Source organism: Aplidium turbinatum, chromosome 7, assembly GCF_918807975.1.
Source record: "Aplidium turbinatum chromosome 7, kaAplTurb1.1, whole genome shotgun sequence".
Taxonomy (NCBI): domain Eukaryota; kingdom Metazoa; phylum Chordata; class Ascidiacea; order Aplousobranchia; family Polyclinidae; genus Aplidium; species Aplidium turbinatum.
Genome location: NC_137478.1, coordinates 10,221,696 through 10,236,476, shown reverse-complemented (window position 1 = coordinate 10,236,476; position 14,781 = coordinate 10,221,696). Strand labels below are relative to the sequence as shown.

The 14,781-nt window shown below is 36.2% G+C and overlaps 1 protein-coding gene across 1 annotated transcript in view; it reads right to left on the bottom strand.

The window, feature by feature from the left end:
• Positions 1-408: 408 nt before the first annotated feature.
• The window catches only part of LOC145774265 (uncharacterized), a 104,945-nt gene continuing 90,572 nt past the window's right edge, over positions 409-14,781 (bottom strand). The window contains exons 17-28 of the mRNA XM_082585462.1: positions 13,761-13,967; positions 13,109-13,257; positions 11,935-12,156; positions 11,447-11,535; positions 10,332-10,369; positions 9,335-9,464; positions 4,745-6,661; positions 4,094-4,144; positions 3,673-3,770; positions 3,183-3,301; positions 2,174-2,291; positions 409-1,512 (exon numbers count right to left, since the gene is read on the bottom strand). Coding sequence (XP_082441588.1) covers positions 1,276-1,512; positions 2,174-2,291; positions 3,183-3,301; positions 3,673-3,770; positions 4,094-4,144; positions 4,745-6,661; positions 9,335-9,464; positions 10,332-10,369; positions 11,447-11,535; positions 11,935-12,156; positions 13,109-13,257; positions 13,761-13,967 — 3,375 coding nt within the window. The 3' untranslated portion in view covers positions 409-1,275. The remainder of the gene's footprint in view (positions 1,513-2,173; positions 2,292-3,182; positions 3,302-3,672; positions 3,771-4,093; positions 4,145-4,744; positions 6,662-9,334; positions 9,465-10,331; positions 10,370-11,446; positions 11,536-11,934; positions 12,157-13,108; positions 13,258-13,760; positions 13,968-14,781) is intronic.

The following is a 14,781-nucleotide window of genomic DNA, read 5'->3' as shown; positions in this document are numbered from 1 at the left end:
ATTGACTTACTTTTTTATATTATGTTAGTATTGGGCCTAAGAGGCCCGTAATCGCTGTTTGTGTTACAGAACAGTAATTACAGGGTAAGAGTTAAAGGCATACGAAATGAAATTTTTAAACGGGAATTAAGCATTAAAATGCGTAAACTGAACATTCAAGAATACATTTCAAAAAAAAAATACCGAAAAAAAAATGTTTTCAATGGCGCTGGCAAGGCCCAAAGTCCAATGTTTCATTTATTTTCATTTTTTTTTTCAAAATGACCAAAAAGTGCAAACACAGCTCGAAAATACGTCACAAAAGACAGCAATAACAAAAGCCACGTTACAACATCTGATATTTTAACATCAGATCTGAGGTTTTGAGCAAACTGTCTGATGTTTTGATGTCATCATACATAGCCTACAGTTAAATCGCCGGCAGTAACAACTGTTGCGTGATCAGCTGATTGCTCGTCTTTTGTTACGTAGACTGTACAGTCGCACGCTTCGCTGCTCAGGCCCATTCTGGTTTTGAAAGCTCTGACAAAAGTACGCGCGGAATGCTGATCAGACCGCAATGGGGCAAAATTTTATTGAAAATCGTTTTATGGTAGCAAGTTAAACACAAAGAACGTGGAAAATCGCCAAGTCAGGTTTTTCCTTTAATATCCCTTTAAGTGAATAAAGATATTGAAGTTGTTTTTTAAAAGGAATTTTAATACAAAAATTACGCAAATACTACTGTACGTAAACACAGCCTACGGTTCAAGAACATCACCCCTTTACCTAAATTGAAAAATTAAGTAGCCAACTCAAACAATACAGTAGGTCTTTTATTATACTGTAAATAATTTACTAAGCAGTACACCTAAATATGACCTGCCAAAATAATACAAAACTTCTTCACAATTTTTATTGAGAAAAAGGATCTTAGCATGGACAATAAACTGAAACCTACCAACTGATCTTCGAACACAAAATCGTGTGTGTCACAAAATTTTTCCACTTGAAATATTTTCTATATTTTAAACCTAATTTTAAAATTTAACGAGTGCTCCATCAAAATTCAAAACCCTAGTGCCAATGAGTGACGAGACAGGTCAAATACCTCAGTGATTTAGATCCAATGCCAGACGATAAGAACAATGAACAACTGCAAAACAGCTATCTCATATAAAACGATAGAAACTTATTCATTTAACATAATTAACAAGCTATCATTTTCTGTCGACTAAGCAAATTCATAGGTAGGCTACGCAGAAACCATGTGATAAAACGTCTTCGCATTGAGAATTAAACTTTCTTTATCTTTTGCATTAACATTGAATGTATAATTGGCGAAACTTCGAGGATGTTTTCCATCAAATCGGAAAGTTGTTCGGCGGACAAGCTCTTCAAAAGAGCAACGTTGTTCAACTGCGACACTTGAATCGTGCCGACGCTGACAAAGGACTTCCTTGGTGAGTTGGAATTTGTAGATGAGTTGGCAACTGACTGGGTTAGCGTGGAGCTCTCACTGCTTCCACGAGCCTGAGATAAATTTTAGAGTTATTACAAAAAATATTAATAACAATAATGTTCAATTATTATTCATGTTTTATGTTTTACGACGACACACAGTACACTGCGATCACAGATGCGGTACAATAGGAAGCAGCGAAGGGACATATTGGTGAGTCAGTCGCTCCCCTTATTTTGGCATACCGTGAAGTGTTTTTACGGAGACCCACAGCGTGCTCTGGAGCGGTGTCGAACCCACTGCGTGACCAAATACCACTCGGCCACGTAAAATATTTACAATGTTAGATGAGCACTTAAAGTTGTGCGATGATGCGCTTCTAAATTACATTGTTGCCACACTTCATGCAGTGGCACATGACAAAATTAACTATGCACATTGCACACCTTCTAGAACTGCAATAAGATTAACTTGTCCGTTAGTGTAATACGTTTAGTTCCAATGCGCATGAATAGTGAAATTATTCTGAGGTTTAACTTACTAGACAAGATGGCATGCGTCAGTGATTCAAAGCCTTTACAAGTATGCGAAAATGCCAGGATTAACCTCTCAAAGAAGCTTTCCCAGTCCGAGGATAAAGATCACATCAATCAACCAATCAAAAGATGTGAAAGTGATACTCTTACAGCATAACAATTTTTTAACACAAATTAACCTAGCTGTAACACATACTTTAATATCAGCAATGGCGGCTGCTATGTTAGCACTCCGCACACTCATCGGTGAGGGAGACTCGACTGCAGCATTTGCGCGTTGAGGTGCTGGAAGACTGAGACGTCTGCTAACCAGCCTATAGTGAATAGAAAAAGATTTACCAGTCGAGATTACTTCCTAATCATGAGAGTGGGCTACTCAGAGTGAGTGTCTTCAGCGGAGGAAAACACATACATGTTATTGTACATAAAAGTCTAACAATATTATTTGTCTGATTCAATTGTCTAAGACTTAGAAAGATAAATTATAAAATGGATAATAAGCGGATACAGGATACCCACATTGATATATCGTATCATTGTGTGTCACACGTAGACTACTAAATTCAATAGAAAAAAAAAATGTTCAAGAAAAACCAAAGGATCTCTACTCTCTATGCCGGGCACTTTGTACTTGAAAAGTTATCAACCAGGAATCCATAATGGAAGAATCTCAAGGAAAACACACACTTTTACAAGAGTAAACCGGCAACTAAATGTCTCCAGCAGTCTGCTATCATCACCAAACACCACCACTTCAGAATGATTTAACATATTCAGAATATAAATATCTATACTGTAATTTATTGCTGGGAACCAAGTTTTATTTCCAGCCAGTCAAACTTCAATGAGACAAGTTTGAGCTTGACAGACCGAAATAAATACTGATGCTTTATGACAATGCGAGTGCTCAACAAAACTAATTAATCGTAATTTCAATGCTATATAGTTGAAAGACCAGAGGTGATGCATCAACAAAGCCTCATCTCTCACTGTCCCCAGAAAGGGGCGCAAGGGAAAAAAACATTACCATTCAGTCATTGGCAAGAAAAATAAACTTTATGCAATTTCGGTCAAATTGTTAACAGCAATCTGTGCAGCGTTTCTATACATTCTTAGTTGACCTAAACCTTACTAAATTTTCCAATTGAGTAACTATTCTCGCAACGTATAAACAATAAATTAAACATCCAATAAAGCATCAATACCGATGGGAGTTTTTAGTTTTTCTCCAATCTCTGGGACTGGATGCAGGAGATTGGACGACCGTCTCTCTTTCGCAGATTGTAGATGTTGAGATGGGTTCAGCAAACGAAACACGACGGGACTGCAAAGTAACATTGTTTCAACATTGTTTTAAAACAACATCAAGTCACAGAGTTTGAAACCTCAATTGGTATTAGCGGGAAGTTTATCAAAATTTTGGAATATGTTTGCTGTTTTGGAATTCCTCAATTTGATATAAAAACTAAACCAATCATATCTTAGTACGTTTGGTTCATTATTGATCGTGCAATGTCGTTTAAAAATCGTAGTAAAAATAGCACATTACATTTCAATAGCATCAAAGAAAGTTTAAAAAATTCCTTTTTATGGCTAAATCAGACGCTTTCACGACCAGCACGAAAAAGTGGCGCTAACAAACTAGAATCTAGTTTTGACGTTGAAAACCAAATCTTTTATGGATTCTTTTCTTACTTTTGTAGCGGGACTAAGTGCGTCTGTTAGTCGTTTCTTTAAGATACTGTTTGGGCTTCCTATTGGAGAGATCTCTTCCCCGCTTCGCAGCAGGGTCACTGTGAAAGATATATACTGTAACTACTAACTATACAACAAAAACGATCAGAATTCCTAATTGGCAGTTGCTGCTGCAGAGCTACCAAACTTTTAGTGAAACTTAAACTTTGAAATGAAATAAAGTCCATGTCATTTACAAGAAATAACCAAGTTCCTACCAATTCAGTCGCTACCAAAAACTCCTATTACTGATTGTTTTAGTGGCAACACGCGTGGTGAGTGACTGAATGTAAAAGAAAATCAATTGTGATTATTTTTTAATACTGCAAAAACTTAGCAAATACAGTACTACAAACGAAACGCTGTTCCAATGTTTACTTACATCTCTTTCCCAAACACGACCTTGGCGTGACGATGCTTTCATCGGGCTTACCTGCATCGAAACACGATTATTGCATCATAAAAACATCAATAAATTTGTACAAATCTTAATTGAAGAGAATTCCAACGCTCATATCACCTTGTCTGCAGATCATCTTATAAACAAAACTGATTTCTAGCGGAAACTTTCAAACTGAGTCAAGCGAGCATGATTAAATTTTAATGCAAAATCATTGAAATGAAATCGTTTACAATGAGTGTTGCTGTGGGTGGTTGGCAAATCTTTTTTCGCCCATTTATTTTATAGTTTCAACAGTAGTTTAACACAGTCACTATATATTTGCTGACTTCGATATAGCCGAAACAGTTGCAGTTGTGCAAAAACGCGTCATTTAAAAATGTACAAAATCATTTATACTTTACACGTTAATGCGTTTTTATTCACTTTCACTGTTCCTCTCAACACTTTAGTTTTTTTTATTCATTTTTCTCTACAAGGTTAGCATTGAGATCGATATATTGGTCGGATATTGTGGTTTGTATATGGGAAAGGTGCAATCGCTGCAATGTTTACTGGCAATGAAGATGTTGAAGTGAGAGGTGCACGGCACCAGCTCTTACACAGCTGACTATGCTACCCCACGATATTCACCTGATGACTCGGGAGAGTCCATCATGTTGGTCTCAGGAATAACGAAACGTTCCTTGTCATTTACAGAACTTTTCAAGTCTGTTTCAGAGTTGCTGACGACCTGCGACGTATTCAGAGCTGTCTCAGGCAAACCCTCCTGGATATCGACGTGGTTTTGTTCATTGGAAGAGTTCAGATCTTCGAGTGGGGTAACAGGATCCGGAACAATATTTTGCGAAGTGGCAAGATTATCATCGAATGGTATTGTCGCTGTGTTGCCACTGGTGCTTGCAGGAGAAGAACCAAAATCTATATTTGACGTTGGTAAAGCATCAAGCACTGGTTCAATTCGATTAAATTTTTCAACAGCAGAAACTTCAGATTGAAGTTTTACCGAACCACTTTGACCTCTCTTAGATTTGTTTGAAATGTCGCTCAGTAGTTTGGACGTTGAGGTTCGTTTTCTGAGGGAACGGCGGCGAGGCGTATTGTTTTTTTTCGTATCCTTTACCTTAGAAGTAACAGTTTCTTCTATTTGCAAATTGTCTGTAGTTACATCTTCAACAGTTTTGTTGCTGTTTTCAGATTTGCACAAAGATTTTGGACTTTGAGCAGAATCTTCGTCATCACAGACTTGTTCTGTTGTTTCAAAACTGCTGTCTAAAGGCTCTACGCCCAATTCTTGAGCACAATCATCGAAGGAATCATTGAAGGTCACAGTTTTACTGCCATTTTGGTCAAGTTCACATGTAGATAGCTTGGAGTTCGACTCATCGAATACAACACGAGATGTGAATTTCTCTACGCTAGGTTTCGGACATTCAGACGCTGTTGTGTCAGAAATTAGACAAGGAATTTTCTCTGTACCAGGCTTATCCGATCTTTTTAGTGGAGATGAAACGGTGGGTGTAGTTGGAAGTTTGCAGGGAGATTGCTGAGTTGATCCAGGATCACACACTGTTGCAAGTTTTTCGAGAGAAGACTCTTCAAGAAGTTGAATTTCAGTATTTATTGAGATTTCCCCAACCTCAACAATCTCATAAATACTTTCATCCGGACATTGCTTTTCATCAGTTACAAGTGAAATATTATTAGAATTTATGGAGTGATCACTAGCAATGGAAGAGTCTTTGACCAAGCTGTCTGGAAGTGCAGAAAGTTCTTCCATAACCTCGTCTTCTTTTTGCTCAAGAACTTTGCTTGATACATCATAAGATATAGATTGCTCCTGAGCAGGATGCAACGACGAATCAACCATCTCTATTTCCTCATAGATACTTTCTTCTGCTTTTCTCTCTCCATCAGAAGTAACAGATATATCATTTGCACAAGAATCTGTTTCAGAAACATTCGACTTTTCTTCAGAAGAGTTTAAGCCAACGGAAGCGTTCATCATTATTACATCAACATAGACGCTCTCATCTAGAGGACTTGGATGTTCGGTGTCCACACGTGAATTCACTTCTTGTTCAGATAATAGTTCTTCTGAAGCGGATTGGAAACTTCGATTGTCACAATCTTCAACTATGACACAGCTCGAATTATTTGCATCCTCTTCACTGTCGCTGATAACTTGACAAGATGTCTCAGAATCTTCATCTTCAGATATGAAATTATTCACAGCAAAATGATTTATTTTGGTTGACAATGTTGAGGAAGCAGTTGCAACTTCAGAATCATCATCTGAAGACCCTCTGGTAGAAATAATTTCTTCAGTTTTGTTTTTATTGCTTTCGTTATTTAACTGTTCCAGTGTTTCGATTTGGTGTTCTATAGGTTGCTTATCATGAAAATTGTCCTCAACATGATGGTTGGAAACTTCTTTTTTAGAGACTGCGTCATTTGCAAACAAACGTAAACTAAGAGAAACATTGTGGCTCTCTTTGCTTGATGCGTCGGTGGACATGTCAAAAACCGCATCCGAAAATGAATCAGAAGCTGTGGAAAAATACAACAGTGTAAGGACCTGATTTGAAGTGTAACTATAAAGTATCACAATTCTAAAAGCATGCAAACTAATAAAAGCATGCTGTACGACCCCAGTTACTCAAAATAGTAACAAAATCGATTGAAAACAAACCAACATTTGGTCAACTAAACTGTTCCAAAGAACCATTGATTAGATTAAACTGACATCAACTTGTATATAGTTGCAACGATCAGCACACAATTCAAAGTGTTTGTGGTGGCTAGTAAAGGAAACCAGGATTCCTGACGCAGATTTCTAAAACCCGCACCAAACCTTCAGATTTGCTGCAGCAACGTTGGGTTGATCTGAAGAAGAGCTACAGCGGTGGATAATACCGGATATGCTACATAGCAAGAAGTCACGTATGAAAATCACGGTGCAAAAAAACAAAAAAGAGATGAAAAAATATTTAAGCTGTTTCGGAGTGGAAATTCCGCTGGTCATGGTGGGGTCATGATGAAGGTGAACATGAATTTGGTAAATAGTGCGATTGAGGTACGACGTATGAAAGCAAGAGTAGCGATTGAAATTCCAACTACAATTGAAATTAAATAACATAATAGACGACAGAGCGGGAAGAGAGTCTGCCGTTATTTAAGTTTCTTCATAACATTTAAACTCTTTTTTTCTAGTTTCAAAATTTGCGAGCGATAATTTTTGTTTAGAAATTGAATTTCATTTTGCATATTTAGTTGGTTTTCCACAACATGGTCCTGTGTTTTGCAATGCTAAACAATTAGTCACTGCCTAATCTCCTGAAGAAGTCAGTTGTGTCTGATTGACGAAACTTCGGAATGAAAGCAGATTATCAATTCGTACATCTTGTGATAGTTCAGCTTAGTTTGCACCAGAAGAACGTATATGATGTTATACTGCATAACTAAATGCCTGGTGAACAGCCTCATCCAATTTTTACAATTGATATAGTCACTTTTAGGATATGTGTATATTGCATGTTCCCCAAAACGGTTTCAGTACTAAAGAAAAGGACTTGTGTTGTGACAGTTTGTATATGGAATTGCTATAAACAACACAAGAAAAATGTGTAGTACTGAGTAACTTTAGCGGTCAAGTAAAAAAATATGGTGAGCGATTCGAAGATGTTCAATGTTCATGGAGGGTTTGGTTATGGCATTAGAAATGACGATGGAGAAAGAGTACCAGAGTTTGCTAATAGCTTTGGATTAACGATAAATTATTATCACATGGTGCAAAAAATGTGAAGTAGAGTCTTTGGTCACATATGAATTTGGTGGCCACAGGACATTAATTCAAAAGATATCTCCTATCTGCCAAATGTCTTCACGAAAATTTTGCGTCATTGATGTGTTTTTTTCATGCGCAATTGAGCGTCATGTGATTTTGCCTCTTCTCTGCCTTGCCGTTTCATTCTTATGCGTTTCTTTTTTCAATTTTTGTGTATGTAGATCAGATCTGTAAGTTCAATTTATGAAGAACATCAGTCAGTTGGTCACTTGAAAAGGGCTAACATGAGAATGGCCGAAAACGTTCGTAATTTTTAGTTTATTTTTATGTTATTATGTTAAATGCCGTCTAGTTGTTGTTTTATTTGTCTATATTTCAAAAGATAAGTTAAAAAAACATCAAAACCATACCAGGAAAGGAGGCAATGATGTAACATCGTCTCATGGTAATGGATGTTTTATTAGACAGCGAAAAGGAATGATAAACAGAATCAAGACATGGAGGTTGAAGGAAACAAATATTAAAAAGAATTTCATGGACAAGGCAAGAAGTGTGCTCACTGAAGGTGTGGATTGGGATGAGATCAATAAAAAATGGCAAAAATCATAAAAAAAGGTGGGTGAAATATAAAAAGAGAGACTTGGTAGTGGAACAATGGTGCAGCTAAAAAAGATTTAATACAAAAACAAAGAAAAGTACTGCAAACGGGAAAAAGTGAAAGCAAAAAACAGAGTATGTGGAATACAGAAATGAAGTTAAACGAGTGGTTTTTAATACAATGCATAAAGATTAAAGAGTCAAGAAAATAGGCACAAAAAAACGACAATATGGGAAGAGTTAAAGAGTGAAATATATCTATCGTATAGCAAGAACAAAGGCAAAGGATATGTTGTTGATAGCCGTTACATGAGAATTAAAAACATACAGTTGAAGATGCAGTTGGTAGACGAGTTGAAGCTGTAGAAGAAAAATGTGAAGAGTTACTTAATGAAGAGAACCAGTGGAGTAACACTTTATAAGTAAAGCACAATATAGGCTCCATGGAAGAAATTACAGTAGAGGAGGTACGAGAGTGGTGTTCACTGTTCAAAGTGAAAACATGCAAAGCTGCTGAGCCAAGTGACGCACGAATTGAAGCATTTCGTTTGTGTACTGTAGTATTAAGCATATCCTAGTGAAAACTGGTAATGGCATGATGAATGGGGAAAAATGCCAACAAGCTGGAGAAAACATATGCTTATACCACTATACAAAAATAAAGGTGATCCCAAGGAATGTGCCAGATATAGACATATGGCATCGACCACACCAGAAAATAGATTACAATTAAAATTACAGCTTGGTCACAATGAATCAAGTGACTGATGACATGCCTTCTTTGCAATTAAAATAGTGTCATCAACACTCTGTTACTTATTCACGCCTTGCATACTTACATGTTGACTCCAGTGTTGTACGATATTGATCAAGTTGTGTAATGTCATCATCACCTTCTGTGTCATCATCAGAGTTGACGTCATTTATATATTTGTCTTCCACGATGCTACTTTCACTTACAGTTTCAACCTAAAAATAAGCAAAAACTGTCACGATCACTTGAAACAATTCCCTTTCCATGACAAAAAGTTTTACCACAGATTGTCAGGAGTATCTTACAATATTTTTCATGTTTTATTAATCATAATGGTTTTGATTTTAATAACGACGTTACCAAATAAGCTGATTGGATTTGCCACAGAACAACACGTGTATGCAACCATGACGAGATCTAGCTGCAGGCGATGAAGTCATATGAGCATTCAGATGTGACTGAAGGCCAACCTGCTTACACTTAATGACGGTCAGAGTCTCTGCAACTTGCTAGTCTTATTATTAGTTGACCAATGGGTAGTAATTAAATATTCCTGGATATTTCATATTCTTGGGTAACACCGAGATTACTATTAATGGCGACATCAAGCTTTTCGAGTGTGGCATCTTTCCTGCGAACGCGGTGCTGAAGAACAGACTACAGCCCATAACATTCACAAACTACTACGACTTGATAATTATTACAGTCAATTTCTCTGCATTTTGTGCGAGTCTATGCTCTGTTAGCATACAAATAGCAAACAAAATGTTAGCACTTGTACTGGTAAGAGTGACATTGTTATTTTTGAAAATGAAATCATGAGTTTTGCAGTAATTTGTGACTCACTTATCATACTTCGGCAGTTTGCTTTCGGTATTTTAAACAGATGTTAGTAAAATTAATTTAGCTTACGAGTTTTAGTGAAAACTACATCACCCTTCAGTTATTATTATAAGCTCGCATGTCGACAGACATGCATACAATAGTGTATATAGCGTATATTACAACATGTAATGTTTATCCCATTACCTAAAGTTTAACGTATTTTTTAATATTTTTTCATACTGTACAAAGTTACCCACTTCCTCTTCCGCGCTGCTTTGATCCGATATCGTAGACACTGCAAATAATAAAAAATTTAAGAGTATGCAAAACTTGTCATTATAACGTCAACAGACGTGAAAAGAATGCGAAAATCGATAGATGTTCATTGTTCAAAAGTACTACGATGATAAATATGACGACTTGCTGATATGGTTCCTCATTCACAGGAAAAAGTTCGTGAAAGCTGTTTACGCAAGACAACAAAGGTACAGAGAGCAAATAAAGTTAATGAATTAATCGTCAAGTCGAATTTTAGGTGCAAAATCTACAGTTACACTACAAACCAGGGTTGTGGAGTCGGCTAAAAACACACGACTCCGACTCCTCGGTTTATAACTGGCCGACTCTGACTTCAGTGTTGATTTATGAGTGTTGCCAGATTTTTTAAAAATTTAACTTCACTGAAGTTGTGATCAAAATTGAAACGACGACTTTTACAAAAGCTGACAAGAACTAACACTTCTATTTTCAAGCAGAGCAAAATACAGAGAACAAGAGATAATATGTTAAAAAAAGCTGCAATTTTTTTACTGTTTATCGTTGCATGTCAAGCTGGAGTCGGCCTTTTTTTTTAACGAATTCCAGACACGCCAAAATCCCACCAACTCCACAGCCCTGGTTTAAACGAAAGCTTCTAAGTAGCAACTAATGTAAATTAAAATTGTTGATGTTATGATACAGCAAAAGCTGCTGAGAAGCAATGTTGCAACTTGACAAATAACTAAAGCTGGCATAAAAACCTTTTTAAGCGATTTAAAGCAACGAAAAACAGCGTTTAAAAAACTGTTTTTCGGTATCCTTGCTGTATAATATATATGCTTGCAGCTCTTATCTAAAATATTGCGAGAAATATCAGCATTGACATCAGTGATATGGGTGAAAATATTGGTGTCGGTAAATGGAAGATTTCTTCAAATCTAAAAACGCTTTTCGGCGGAGATTTTGATTCAGTCAATAAGACAAGGCGAAATCTCCATGTCCACTTTCAAGCATGTTACCATTCGTACGGACTCTAAAAAGGAATCTAACGAATCTATTCACATTTTTGCGGGTTAATTTATTGGGTCAATATGTACAAGAAATATCAGGATACCATTTAAGTCCATTTCTTCATCACCAACGTCATCTTCCTGCCACGTGATAGAAAATCCTTCCTTTTTATACATGCTACAAAGAACGTCCCTGTTAAACAAAAGATTAGATACAACTAAACAATAAACATGTTTCACATAACTTCAGATCACCTTACAACTTTCAAAGTGACAAAATATTCAAAAGAGTATGAAGCATTGTGCTAGTTAAAATTTTCAATAAATAATTTAAAAAAGGCATTAGAACCTTTTCTAATATTACGAACCGAATACAGGCGAATGGATTCCTTAAACTAGATATCTGACTCAATAGATTAGTAATCTAAACAACCTTCAGTCACATAGTCTCAATTTATTAAAGAAAACGTAAGATCAGAACTTGTCATAATTAAAAAAAAAGTGGATTCCTAATTTGACAACTCAAATCAACTGTTGACCACCTGAGATAAAGACATAGTGTTCATATATTGATGCCATGAATTGAACTTACAAAAGCTCTTCAGGTAGACTTGTCACATCCAAAGAATCAAGAACCTTCATTTCCCAAAATTCAACACAAGCTTGATATATGGCTTCTGTTGAGTGGGATATGGCGACAACAAACAGTTCGGTAACGTTTTCATCAGAAAAAAGTGAATTTTCAAACAATAACCGTAAAAGGATTTGGTGCCAAGTCTCTTCTATGGAGAGCACAATATCCTTTGGCAAAGACCTAAAAAAGATTATTGACAGACATGATGAAAAGTATATTATAGACGACTTAGGCGTCGATTATTTTTATTAAAGTAAGTTTATTCCTGGAGGTGGGGGAGGTATTCTGAAAAGGATATATTAAAGTTGTCTATATTTAGTCTCCAAATGATGATCATGCATTGACGGTCAGTCGTCAGACTGATGCCATTGTCATGCAATCTTTGCGCGCCATTTAGTTTGCCTGCAGTTGCGTACCGATGAGCTATCGGAGCATACTCTTATACCAACTTTTCAAAAACGTTTTTGCTTTTGTGAGTATATTTGTTGTAGGCTATTTTGAAGCACAAAAAAGGCAGTTGTGCAGAAAGTCGCAACTCAAATTCGCTAAACTGTTATTTCCTACATATATTGCTGCAAGTCGTCAGAAAGATTCCAGACGAACACGTGACCCAGTGTTAAATTAACGAGGAGTGAAGAGAATCACTGCAAAAGAAATCGGCTACCCTCGCTAATCGGGACATAACCGAATTTGGATGACGATGAACATCGTGAAAACACGTTCCGACAATGGAGTCTTGAAAATGGCTGCCCAATTTAATATTATAAATAGGGTAGCGAGGTTACTTTTTCTTTTTATTTACTTTTTGCAACCACAAACAGACGTAGCTCAGCAACAATAATACGACATTAAACATTATAACACAAAAATAAAATAAAGCGAACGCTTTCAACTATACATATATTAATTTTCAAACTTTTAAAAGAAAAAAATAACTATTCAATTTAATACTACCACTGAACTAGTCAAGTTGATGCATATGCAATACATTAGAAGAGAAACTAATGATATCTAAATGGGAAAACAATAAGCTGTCACTGGTTTGGTGGACAATCGTTCACACACCTACCGTTTAATGCTTTGATTTTAAAATTAAGAATTGAAAAAACCAAGCTAAAATCATTTTACTTACTTTGTTTCTCGCATATACTTCGGCAAGATTTTAGCAAAACACACGAAAAACGGCTTCACCAACGATTGAGGCGCATTGGTAAATATGTAATGAATACATGGCATAATACTTGGCAGTTTACTAGCGACGTTTGAAGCAGCATCGATTGTCTGCAAGAAATGGATGACATCACAATTTCAATCAGGATAGCGCGACATAAGATTATAATAATATAATCAAATTGTATAAATATTGCGCTTTTGAAGAAAAACCATTCACCTTCAAGTGGTCCCTCCAGTCAAGAGCAAGCAAATGCGAAACGAAATTGCCAAAAGCGCACATAAATTCAGAATGCTTCGGCACTAAATCGCAATGTTAAGCAGACAGTAAAGTGTATAGTGCAGATCTATTTCAAAAACATGATGCAACCTTCCGGGTGTAAAATAAGCCAAACTATGTAGTTACAACCTCCAGGTAAACACTGAAAGCACCACATTTAGCCAAATCGATGCAATCCAGCAAAGTAAATGCAGCGGTCACTTAAAAGTATGATCGTAATCGACTCAACAAGAATTTTATGCCAAAACAAATTAATTATGGTTAAATATTATATCACGTTGTTTTAATTATTTTGTCATGTACCTTAACATTTAACAAAATAACGTTATCGTACCTTCTCTACGCTGCAAAGAAGTTGCCCAAGCACAAGGTTAAAACCTTCCAGGTAGTTTACAGATTTTACTTCGCATTTTGAACTTTTTTTGGTGGATTTCAGGCGAGAATATTTTTTTGGATCAGCCTTTGCTTGAGTAAAATCGGTTCCAGTTGTAATTTTTAAACAAACCACTTCGAAAAACTGTAACTGGGTTGCTTGTAAAACCTGTAGAAGAAAACACATTTTGTAGAAAGCAAAGCTCAGGGCAGGTGGCAGGAAGCCAGCACAGTGTACAGCAGTTTCATCCAGTGCTGCTGTACCAAGCGTACCGGTATCATTTTGTGCCTTAAAAAAGGGCACTTGAGAATAGCGTGGTAAGCAGTAGTTTTCCTGCATAACATTTGAAGGTAGAAAAAATAACTCAGCACTGTTTAAACGGGTCTGCTTCTATTGGGAGAATCCGTTTCGGAGACAACCTTTTTCGGAGAAAGCCCTTTTCGGAGAATTGTAAAATCACAGCGGCATATGCATATTGAAAGGAATTAGCTTACAATGGAGAAATGAATGATCATTGATCACCCAATTTAAAAGTTAGTTTTAACAATCTTGCTTTCTGTTGCTTAACATTAAGATTAAGGTGTTTTTATAGCCTACCTGATAATAATAATAATCAGCCATAATTTCCAAGTGGACGCATCAACTGTTATTTTTTGTTTGTTTTGTTGTTTGACATCGATTGAATCATCTCCGGCGTTTTTGTATTGACTTGTTAAACTAGGGATTGGAATTTTCTAATAGTTGAACATTCGAATATGTTCAAAGTTTGCATACAGACGGCGACGCAGAATACATGTCAATTTTATGTGAGCAAATATTTTAATTTAATAGTTCAAAACTAAATTTAATTTGCTTTTTATTTTTCGTTAAATTATAATTCAATTTATTTTTCTTTGTCGGAATGCAAAAGAAACGATATTGTGGAATATATAAAATACAAAATTCTCTAAATGAACGGAAGGCTTAGTTGGATTTACACAAA